This window comes from Solanum stenotomum, chromosome 7 (genome assembly GCF_019186545.1).
Source record: "Solanum stenotomum isolate F172 chromosome 7, ASM1918654v1, whole genome shotgun sequence".
Classification (NCBI taxonomy): Eukaryota; Viridiplantae; Streptophyta; class Magnoliopsida; order Solanales; family Solanaceae; genus Solanum; species Solanum stenotomum.
Window position 1 is genome coordinate 7,050,742 of NC_064288.1, and position 12,634 is coordinate 7,063,375.

The window sequence follows — 12,634 nt, forward strand, 5'->3', positions numbered from 1 at the left end:
CGTCGAACTCCCTTTGACTACTTCGTGTGTTTATTTCTTCAAATTTCGAATCCCCTTATTAAAAATCCTGATTCCGCCACTGCTCTAATATATTATTAAGTACTATTTTCTTTTTCTCATATTTGACAACTATTTAATACTATCTATCAATATTTTATCAGTGTTAGATTTCACTTGGCAAAAAGTTCACATAAGAATAGTCTTTTATTTAAAAATTTATTTTAAGAATAATTTTGAAATATTGCAATATATTTGTGACCATTCCCACTTCAAAGTCAAAGATTAAGAAAATTCTCCTGATTTTTGATGTTATGGCCTCCTACAAAACTCTAAACGAATTGGCTTAGCTCTCGAAACTACTGACGAAGCAGAAAGTTGTCCGCAATTCATTGCCTATTTTGAGGCTCTAACTGTAATGAAAATATCAGATGGAAGAAGCCTGAAAGCAGAAGAGGTAGCTTACTAACCTACTGGAGTAAGTAGTCTTGTCCGAAAGCCTCAGGCGAAAAGACAACTTAAAAATAACAAGCTTCTAAAAGAAAGACGGGCCTTAAGGCAACTAAAGGTAGGAAGGTAGGTTAAAGTGACTGGTCTTTCTTATCCAAAAGCAAGCAAGACAACAAGGGAGGTCTTTAAATTATGTTCAGTTAAACTATATCACCTATATAAATTGAAACGAATGGGGTGACATGATATATATAAATAAAATGTGTATTGTAATTTTTAAGTACTAATGAAATACTCACTATTTTACAGAAAATGTAAGTTTCGGTTATAGTCTACAATACAATATTGGGGTTTCAAGACGTCGACACACAAGGTATTGATTAGGTAGTATTTTTTAATTTTTTTGTCCTTTCTTTTTTACTGTAATTTTATTGACAAAAATAGTGACAATATCGATTTCTTACAAAAATGATTTGCCAGTTATCAAGTCGAACGACAACATGGAGGAAGAAAAAGAAACAACACAGTGTGGTTTGACCAAATTAGAAAATATTCTTGCTTTTATTTTTCTTACTTGAGGTTATTGTTCTAGGAACAACTCAATATAATTGAATTTCTAAAACAAAATTTTAATTGGAGGTCTAAAATCTATAAAAAAAATTAATAGTAAGGTATAATACATAACTTATTTTTGAAAAAAGCCCACAAAATTGGCATGTCTTACTTTGTCTAGGCTCTAGCCATAGAGCCGGCACTGCATAGCTCCTCACCAATATGAATTACACATGTTCTATTATTTATCTAATGGATCAAATTTATTTTATTAAGTAACATTAACTATGGTTGACAATAATTTTCTCTCCTCTTTTTCTTTTTATTTTCATAGACTCGCAAATATTTTCAAAAAATATGCAGAGCTAAAAATTTATACAAAGAAATTCTTGAAATAATAAACAAATATTTTATTTATCGGTGGTGTTTATATTTATATGGCATAAAATAAATATTTTATTTTGTCATATTAGACATTTTAATGTAAAATTTAGTTGAGTGATTTTATTGATACAAAAGCCAAAGTTGAGTGATTTTATTGATACAAAATAAAGTTCAGTGACTTTACTAAATAAAATTTCAAAGTTGAGTGATCTTTTGAGAAATTAACTATTTAATCTTCCGACAAAGAAAATTTGAACCTCACTTCACCTAGAACCGACCTTGTATATGTTGACGATATATACATCTAAACCAGTCATTAGATTATCTAAAACATAACTACATGTAAAAGGTGTACACATCAAGTATGATAAAGGAGCACATGATTGACGTGGTCCGATTAATGGTGCAATCGATGGATGATGGGGAAATAAGTGTATCAGCTTATGATACAGCTTGGGTTGCTCTTGTGAAAGACATCAATAATAATCCTCAATTCCCTTCATGTATTCAATGGGCCAACAATCAACTTGTTGATGGCTCTTGGGGTGACAAATTCATATTTTTGGCTCATGATCGTATCATCAACACATTGGCATGTATTATTGCCTTGAAATCTTGGAATGTGCATCACCACAAAAGTGAACTAGGTAATAATTAACTACTTTAATTATTTTTTGTAGTCATCGTTGTGTCTTCCCAAGCTCAAACTTCCAAGATATCATCTCTAGTTGTTATCTCCTCTAACTATTGCCTACAACTATGGGTGACAGATGGTTGGATTGGATCGAATTTGGATTGATTGAGCCAAAATGAACTGAATTACAATCTATCATATAAACTATGGGTAAATATGAATTTAGGTAAAATGGTTCTCACGCACTTAAATCTCCTAAAGTCGAAAGAAACATTAAATCAAAGCTAAACTTTGTTGTTTATGTTTCTGCAAAATTATTGTGTTAAGTATTTGTTAGTACAAATTAAATAACAAAAAATATATCTACATAGGCGCCACATAGATTAATATATAAGAATGGAGACATGAGACTTAACAGCTCAAAATATATGTTTAAAGTTGGATGACAATGACAAATATATCAAAAAAGTATACAACAACATACTAGCTAGTGTAGTCCCACATAGTGAGGTCTAGGGAGGACCGAGTGTACACATACCTCACCTCTACCTCTTGTTTTTTTATGGACCATTGGATAATAAGAATGGAGACATGAGACTTAACAGTTCAAAATGTATGTTTAAAGTTGGATGACAATGACAAATATATCAAAAAGTTATACAACAACATACTAGCTAGTGTAGTCCCACTAGTGAGGTCTAAGGAGGATTGAGTGTACACGTACCTTACCTCTACCTCTTATTTTTTATGGACCATTGGCTCAAGACAAATATAGACTATAAGATGATGTAACGAATGTATAAGAAACAATAGGTAGTAACAAAACAACATAGTTGATTAATATTAACTCCTTTGCAAGTCTTTCTCCAAACCTCCAAATTAATATTAACTCATGTGCAAGTCTCGTCAATCAAAACTTCATCATCCGCAAATAACACACACCATATCATGACTTCACTTTGAATTTGTTGCATCAATACATCCATCATCAAAGCAAATGAAAACGGGCTAAGGGTTGATTATATTCCTGGTGCAACCCCATCAACATAGAGATGTGCTCCGAGTCAAATATATTCAAAAAGTATGAGAAAGGATAAATATATTTTTTTTAAGAGTACAAAAACAATTATGTCATTTTTCTCATTTAATCTGTATATGTGTGGAGGTAATAATGCATTCTCTTTTGGATTCTTATTTTTATTTTTTATTTTGGGTGGGGAGGGTGGTATAGGAATGTCGTTTATCAAAGAGAATTTAAGCAAGATTGCAGATGAAAATGTTGAGCATATGCCAATCGGATTTGAAGTGGCATTTCCTTCACTTATTGAGATTGGAAGAAATATCGGCATTCATATTCCGGATGATTCTCGTGTTTTGAGAGACATATATGACAAAAGAAATCTAAAACTCACAAGGTAAGCAAGCAAATTTTGTACTTACTACTTAACTTTACAAAATCAAATAATTTACCTTGGGATAAAAAAACCACGTCGTTATTTCAAGAGACCACAAAAATATCCTCAAGAGTTACATACCCTCTTGAGGGGGTATTTGTGGTCTTTTAGGATAAAAGCGGGGCATCTTTTAGGGAAAAAGGATAAATATACCTCCGAACTATCATAAATAGTATGCAGATATCCTTCGTCATACTTTAGGAAATTAGTGCCCTTGCAGTAAAAAAACTAGAGCATATATACCCTTAATACTAACGGACATACACATGTCTTAATCTTATCCATTGACCCGATATTTATTAAATATTGGATCGATGGATAAGATTGCGCCACGTGTCCCTATTTAGTCTTCCGTTAGAGTGAAGAGCATATATGCTCTAGTTTTTGGACGGCAAGGGCACCAATGTTCTAAAAGTATGACGGAGGGTATCTGCGTACCATTTACGATAGTCCGAGAGTATATTTGTCATTTTTTCCCATTTTTATCCCAAAATGTAATGAAGAGTATAAGTAGTCTATTTCACATAGTTCTAAGACAATTTTATCCTTTTTCCGTTTAAGTATTAAGAACTCATACCGGCCACTTAAGTACAATCATTAATTAGTGATAACGTTTATATAAATGAAGCATATTTGATATTCATTACGCTCTTACCATTTCACCACAATCTTTGTTAGTATGTTTTCTTAGTTGAACTTAAATATATACTAAGAGAGAATTTCAAGTGCCCAAGCAGACAACAAGTCAACATGACTGTTTGGGCACTTTGAGGATATTTCGATAAATTTAGGTATATTTGTCAAATAATTGTATATATGTAACTAATATACATATGTACTTGTATATCTGGCGAGCGAGATTGGAAGAGGAGGAGAGAGGTGAGCGAGATTGGGCAGAGAGTGGAGAGAGAGGCGAACTGTGTATTTATATCTGTCAGATAATTGGATATATATATATATATATATATATAATTGATATACATTTGTATTTGTATACCTAGCGAGCGAGATTGAGAGAGGGAGGAGAGAGGCGAGCGATATTGGGAGAGAGAGGAGAGAGGCGAGCGAGTTGGGCAGAGAGTGGAGAGAGACGAACTGTATATGTATATCTATCAGATAATTGTATATATATGTGTATAATTTGTATGTGTATATGTATAAAAGAGGACAAGTGACATAATTAAAGCTAAAATTAAGTTGCGAGCCGTAATTAAATCAAACTATAGCTATATTAGCTAATTAACTAGTATATGTTTGTTTTTCGTGCAATTTTCCCTATATAATATATAGGGTGCCGAGAGACAAAATGCACAAAGTGCCGACACCGTTACTCTTCAGTTTGGAAGGGATGCCAGATTTGGAGTGGCAAAAGCTACTTCTCTTGCAGTGTGCTGATGGTTCTTTCCTCTTTTCTCCATCCTCCACTGCCTTTGCATTTATGCAGACTAGAGATCATAATTCTCTCAATTATCTCACCAACATTGTTCACAAATTCAATGGCGGAGGTACGTCACATATACTACCTTTTACCTTTTAGCAGAGGCTGATCCACATGCACCCGACAACTTTTTATTTTTCTACTATTGTTTTTTATTTCTTTAGAGCTAATTTTGACATTTGAATGCATGATAATTATTAAGTTCCAAATGTATATCCGGTGGACTTATTTGAGCACATTTGGATTGTTGATCGATTGCAAAGACTTGGAATTTCTCGGTATTTTGAGGCAGAAATTAAAGAATGTGTCGATTATGTCAATAGGTACGACATAGTACGTACTACTACAAGTATTTTGAGCAAGTTTTGAGAAATTTAAGGACTATATGTGAATACTCCGTCCACCGATCTATTTTATTTATCATGATTATTAAAAATAATTGATCAAAAATATTTATTATTTTAAAAAATTAAAATATAATTAATTATTTTTTCACCTTTACCTTTGTTCCAATAAATTAGAGAGAATATTATTAATGATAGAAGTAATAGTACTACTCTCTTAGTTCATTTTTACTTATTTTTATTTAATTGAACACACCTCTTGAAAAATATTAATAAATAAAATGATATGTTTATTTTAGATATTGGACAAATGAAGGAATCTGCTGGGCTAGAAATTACAGATTTCAAGACATTGATGTCACGGCCATGGGTTTTAGACTTTTAAGGTTGCATGGCTACGTTGTTTCTACTGGTAAGTCATTCACTTGAATTGAACTATCAGTCCATTGTCTTTGGTAATGAATTTACGTAGAGCATAATTTAGCCAAATAATGTTATAGTGATAATAACAAAGACAATAGTAAGTTATAATAATAACAGTAAAACAAAGAGAAAATACATAACCTTCGAATTTGGCAGCACAACTTACTTCAACACTTAAATTACACGAACGTTTAAACACCCCCCTTAATAACATTAGAGTCAATTAAGTATCACCCTGAGAGTATAGTACCACTCTCACCCGCCAGCACCACATCACAACCATGTATTGAAAGTTATTAAGGGGTACTTAATTCACTCAAAAATTATTAAGAGAGTATTTAAACGTTCGTGTAGTTTAAGTGCTAAAGTAAGTTGTGCTGCCAAGTTCGGAGGGATTTTATATGTTTTCTCTAAAACAAATAAAGAAGACACAAATTTAGTTTGGTTTAATTGGTGTGACCTAGTCCATAGTAGAGATGAGTAATTTTACTATATCGACAAAAAATCGTAAGAGAGTACATGTTGTTCTAGATCAATTTTATTGATTGTATAAAAAATATGTACATTATCAATTGATATAAGCTTAAACTCTTTAGTACTAATACTGATAAATTACATGTTTTTTTTCCCCAATAGATGCATTCAAAATCTTTGAGAGCAAGGGTGAATTCTTTTGCGTGGCGGGACAAACAAGTCAGGCTGTGACTGGAATGTATAATTTATTTAGAGCTTCACAGTTAATGTTTCCTAAAGAGAAGATACTTGATGATGCAAAGAAATTCTCCTCCAATTTCTTGCAAGAAAAACGTTCTCAAAATCAACTTATAGACAAATGGATCATCACCAAAGATCTCCCTGGAGAGGTAAAAATAATTAATTACACTCTCTATCAGTTTGGATAAGAATATTACTTAATTTGATTCAGTTTTTGTGTGTGTCTTAACAGGTACGGTATGCATTAGACGTACCGTGGTATGCCAATTTGCCTCGCTTAGAAACAAGGTTCTTTCTCGAACAATATGGTGGTGAAGACGATGTGTGGATTGGCAAAACTTTATACAGGTATATATTTTAATTTAGTAGTAATAAATAGCATTTATAATTTTTCACTTTTCAGGATGCCCTTAATCAATAATAACACATATTTGGAGCTGGCAAAATTGGATTACAACCAGTGCCAAGCACTGCATCAGCTTGAGTGGAAAAGCATTCTCCAGTAAGTTTAGATGAACTGACAGAACATACACATGCAAGATTTATTAATTAATTGTTACATGATTGGACGCAGGTGGTACAAAGAATGTAGATTAGTAGAGTTTGGATTGAGCGAAAGAAGCTTATTGGTGAGGTATTATTTGGCGATGGGAAGTGTATTTGAACCAGAAAGGTACAGAGAGCGACTGGTTTGGGCCAAAGTTGCTGCTATTATGGAGACTATTCAATGCCTCAATTCTAATGCTAAGTGAGCCTATCATGCATATTGTTTTAATTAGCTACATGGACTATTCACAGTGAACCTTATTTTAAATTAATTTATGTGAACTAATTTTGAACTCGATCGCATGCAATATATAGGACAGGACAGAGGCTCGTCGAAACTCTACTTGAAGCATTGATGACTCATGGCATAGACATCCATCAACACTTGCATCATGCTGTTAGTCCTACTTACTTACTTTTGCAATTATATTATATTTAGGCAGAATATATTGATAATCCTTAAATTTGTCTACAAACTTCATCTAAATATTTGAGTGAGCACCTAATAAAGTGTTCCTATATATTAAGTAGATATTTTCGGTTCAAATTTTGAAAAAGGTATGCACGTGTTCTCAAATTAATATGTCATCTCATTTTATTATATTATATGCATGAGCTTCGATTGGACCAGACATGAGATAATTTTAACGACTTATTGATGCTAATGCATATAATTAAAGGGGATATCATATTTTAAATAATTAACTCATCTATGTAATAGACACTTGAGACCACACACAAAAACTTTTCAAAGACTTGTGCAGTAAGTATCTAACAAAAACATATTTATCAGATACTCAATTGAAACATGTCATAATATTGTTGTCGTCGCCTTATACTTCCTTTAGCAGGCTAATATGGTAAATTTGTTTTTTGAGACAAATAAAAAAATCTAAAAGTTTATTAATGTGGGAACATGTATAGTGGGAAAAGTGGATGATATTGGAAGAGGGAGGCGAAGGAAAAGGAGGTGCAGAACTACTAATTCGGACGCTAAATTTGTGCACCGGCAAGTCAGATGAGCTATTGTTGTCGCATCCTATGTATCAAAAGCTCCTCAACATATCCAATAGAGTTTGTCACCGTCTTCGTCTCTTCCACCACGCAAAGGTTAAAAATTAAACTCATAGAATTTTACTCCTGAATCCACTTTTGCTAGTAATTACAATATGTTGATATCGGATACTAATTTGTAGGTACCGAATATGAAGGATCGAAGTATTGAACATGACATGCAACAACTAGTTGAACTTGTGCTATCCAAATCTGATGAAGATATAGATGCCAACGTCAAGCAAACGTTTCTTAATGTAGCCAAGAGTTTTTACTATGTTGCTTATTGTAGTCCAACAATGATCAATCTCCACATTGACAAGGTGCTCTTCCAAAGAGTACTTTAATCATTTGAGGGTATCAACTTGATTGTTGCTTATAGTCTCATCTTGCATATCCTTTCCACAATTAAAAGAGTTTGACTTCTCTATATTGATGTTTATAGTTTGTCGATAAAACAATGTAATAAAAATTCTCAAATTATAGTTTGTCTTATTAAAGATCTAATATTGTAAAAGTTGAAAATGATATAATATATATATATATATATATATATATATGAAATTTAAAAAATAAAAAAGATAATGATTATACATGATTAAATCACATATAAATTCAAAATCTATTAATTGTTGCATATTATATAGTTGTTAAATGTGTCCATTATATATTCATGAGAATGTCATACTATTAGATATTGAAGTACGATATCTACATAGTTATTTATTTATATAATAAATAACTATAAATGACCAATAGCAGATGCATCATTAATGGTGTAATCAATTTTTTTCTCGACAACCATTGATTAGAAATAGGGATAACAATAAAACGGTGTGGAGTGAGTATGGGGTGAGTGTAAGATTATTCGGAGCAGCATAGTCTCTAAGCAGGTGCAGAGCGGGTCAAAACCAGCTTTATTTTTTAAACTTACGTGAGTGCAAGGTGAATGTGAATCTCCTCCCATCTTGTGTTCTCTTCTTGTTTGATAAAAATCATACATAACACAGAAATTTTCTCGTCTATTATTGAAGTTTATTATCATATTAGTATTAATAGATCTAACAGGAAAATATACTCAATCTACAATTTGAAGTATTTGTTTTGATTAGTACTATGATAATTAATTGATTGTTATTTTTTCTTGATTTAGACGGTCAAGTGAAAAATGAAGTATTGTTACTAATTCCAGTGAGACATTGTTCACAAAGTTGAATTATGAAAATTGGCTACTATTAATATATCAAAATTTATGTAAAAGAAAAAATGTCAAGGAATAAATTAAAACATAATTTCTTTGTTTGAGGTTTGGGTGCACAGTTATATATTGTGATGTGTATATTTATTTACGTGATTAAACAAAAAAAATGAGATCAAATAAGAATTTTACAGGAATGGGGTGGGGGCATATTTATGCAGGGCGGAGTGGAGGAATTACAAAATAGCACTACTCGGAGTGAATTCATGTGGGGCGGCGTGGAGCAGATTGAGATTATAAAAAAAAATGCACTGCACGAGGCGGGCCGGAGTGCGTTTAAATTTTTACGAGTTAAGCTTTGCCAACCTCCACCCACTCCATTGCCATCTCTAATTTGAAAGACCTGTTAAATTTGTATTTTGACGTTTCAAACGTTAGTATTTTAATTATTTGCTAAAATATATTCTAATAAATTGGGTCAACAATAATTCTAACAACGACGAAAAAATATTATTTAAATTGATAAATGGAATATATTTATAACCTTATAAAGATAGTGAACATGTAGACTAACTTAATATCTCAATCAAAAATATTTTTAACCCCCAATATGCGGTAATTGTCTTGTTCCCAATATATTTCCATTGATGTGAAATATCAATTCATCCGATACTTCCATTCCTTATTGAAGAAGGAATTAGTTGTAAAATATATGATAAATGTCCATGTGGCTCTTTAATGGGAGCCACCTCTATTTCAAAGTTAAATATCCAAACTTGGTGCCCAAGTAGTACCACGTATTGTAGCTCTTGCTCTTGCTCTTGCCCAAGTTATTTCTAGGCCTAAAAAATGGTCATATTGTAGTGACAATATGAATAAGGTTCTCCCTCTCTCAATTTCTTATATCTATGAACATACAACTCTGTCCTTTCCTTCTTGATTTCTTATTAGTTTAGTTAATTACTTTAATTTATTGAATATTCAATTTTTTCGATAGGGACATAGAAGGAACTATAAGAGATTATAATATACCTTGTCATTAACAAGGTAAGCACATGTGGTAGATAGAGAGACTTCAAAACTAAGAAGTTGTGCAGACTCTTCACTTTTGATGCCGGATTCATGTCGGATACTCTAAAAATATACTATTTTAAAAAAATTCAACACAGTACACCATCGACATTTAAAAAAATATGAGTAACATAGGTTGAAACAACAAAACTAACACTTCATGAGTGAAGAGAACATATATATATATATATATATACAAAATAATCATTTGGACTGTACAAAATAATTGCAATAAAATTTTCTTCCTTGCAAATTATAGTAACTAATACTTTCAAAAACTTATCCTTGAAAAGTCGAAATACACCACATTGATACTTCATTGGCATTTTTAATCCATTTATCACCTGCACCAACATCAATGCCAGTGCTTCAAAGAAGTCATTACCACTTAAACCCATAAGTCCATCAGACCTCTGAGCCCTTCCTCAATTAGAGGAGGAGTCTATGAGAAATAGTCAATTGTAATTGGTAGTTAAGTCTCTAAAGCATACCAAAATCAAGTTTGAAGGCGAAGTACATTGGAGTGAGGTGTAATAAAACTTGAGGAGAAAGTATGGCATTCGTCCCTCATCAAGAGATAAAATAATGATTTTTTTAAAAATGCGAAAATGAAACCCAAAATAAAAGATCAGTTACTAAAGCTTGCCTTTATTCATTGGTAAGCCAAGGTCCTATGTTTCTGAATCGACGCACACATTTTTTGAAGATTCCTGCCCCATGGGCAAACGGCTTGGCAGGCCTTTCCTTAATCTGACAATAAAACTGAAGGCTAATATTGGAAAACTCAATTTAGAAGCTCAACTTTAGAGAGAAGAAGAATTGAAGACTTCATTATCACAACTGGAAAACTAAGCTACTGTTATTACAATGCTGTATTTATATATACATTTCTATGAGCTAACTAACTAACCTCTATGATGTGACTGCATAACTAACTCTGATGCATTCTAACAAAATAATTAGTTAACTAACTAATCAGCTATTACAATCTAATTAACAATCTAATCAGGTTAGTTATTAACCAATTCCAATACTCCTCCTCAAGCTGGATGTACTGAAGACATTCAAGAATCCAAGCTTGTCCATTAAACTGTCATGTTGCACTCTTCCAAGAGCCTTAGTCAATAAATCTGCTTGTTGGTCTTTAGTATGAATGTAGGCAGTGTTGATTAGGCCTTGTTGAATTTTCTCCCGGATGAAATGGCAATCCAACTCAGTGTGTTTAGTACGTTCATGAAATATAGGATTAGCTGCAATCTGTATTGCAGCCTTGCTATCACAATAAATGTTTATTGGCCCATTTAGTGTCACTCCTAACTCCTTAAACAAGTTTGAAACCCAAACCACTTCAGCTATCAAAGTAGCTAGGCTTATGTATTCTGCTTCTGCAGAACTTTTGGATATTGTATTCTGTTTCTTTGACTTCTTTGAGATTAATGAATCACCAAACTTCAATAGAAAGCCAGTAACAGACCTCATAGTATTTGGCCAGGCAGCCCAGTCTGCATCACAAAAACCAGTGAGTTGAAGCTTCTTGTCTGAACTCATCAACAACCCCTTTCCAGGTTCTGTTTTAATGTACCTTGTAACTCTTAATGCTGCATTCCAGTGTGACATCTTTGGTCTTTGCATGAATTGACTTATAGACTGTATTGCAAAGGCTATATCTGGCCTTGTGTTTGTGAAATACAATAGCTTCCCAACAAGTCTTTGATACTGTGTAACATCTGGCAGCAATGCATCATCGTTAGCAGTCCCCTCATCATACTCCACACTATTTAACTTCATATTGCATTTCAATGGTGTAAAGGTTGTTTTTCCAGCAACCATGCCAACCTCAGAGATTAACTCTAGGGCAAACTTTTTTTGATTCATCACTATCCCTTTACTAGACCTAAGAAACTCAATTCCTAGGAAGTATTTTAGTTCCCCCAAGTCTTTGATCTTGAAATGACTATGCAACACATGTTTTGAGTCATTTATCAAAGTAGCATCATTTCCTGTATTGAGTAAATCATCCACATATACTAATACAATCACTATTTTTTTCCCTTCCTTCTTGGTAAATAGTGAGTAGTCCAAATGACTTTGAGTGTATCTTGAAATGCATAAGGCAGTGGTCAACTTTGCATTCCACTGTCTTGATGCCTATTTAAGTCCATAAAGAGACTTAACTAATTTACATACCGTATTTTCACCCTGCAACTGGAATCCCTTATGTAATTCCATGTAAACTTCCTCAAATAAGTCCCCTTGTAAGAAAGCACTAAACACATCCATTTGATATATGATCCAATTCTCAGCATCAGCTAATGATATAATAGACCTCATAGTAACCATTTTGACTACTGGTGAAAAGGTCTCTTGATAGTCTAT

The 12,634-nt window shown here is 32.7% G+C and overlaps 1 protein-coding gene across 1 annotated transcript; it reads left to right on the forward strand.

Annotated features, from left to right (window-relative positions):
* Window positions 1–1,747: 1,747 nt before the first annotated feature.
* LOC125869604 (ent-copalyl diphosphate synthase, chloroplastic) lies at window positions 1,748–8,336 on the forward strand. Its single transcript, XM_049550075.1, has 12 exons — window positions 1,748–2,030; window positions 3,249–3,432; window positions 4,762–4,976; window positions 5,112–5,232; window positions 5,553–5,665; window positions 6,313–6,539; window positions 6,623–6,738; window positions 6,794–6,892; window positions 6,965–7,138; window positions 7,252–7,333; window positions 7,861–8,046; window positions 8,133–8,336. The coding sequence occupies exons 1-12, from the start codon at window positions 1,748–1,750 to the stop codon at window positions 8,334–8,336; spliced, it is 2,004 nt and encodes a 667-aa protein (XP_049406032.1).
* The last annotated feature ends 4,298 nt before the right edge of the window (window positions 8,337–12,634 follow it).

What these genes read in the sequence shown, in the direction of transcription:
- LOC125869604 (XM_049550075.1), top strand. Translation starts at nt 1,748, where the DNA reads ATGATAAAGGAGCACATGATTGACGTGGTCCGATTAATGGTGCAATCG. An exon ending in TCACAAATTCAATGGCGGAG is followed by an intron (nt 4,977 to 5,111) that starts GTACGTCACATA and finishes ATAATTATTAAG; the next exon opens with TTCCAAATGTATATCCGGTG. An exon ending in ATTGGCAAAACTTTATACAG is followed by an intron (nt 6,739 to 6,793) that starts GTATATATTTTA and finishes TTCACTTTTCAG; the next exon opens with GATGCCCTTAATCAATAATA.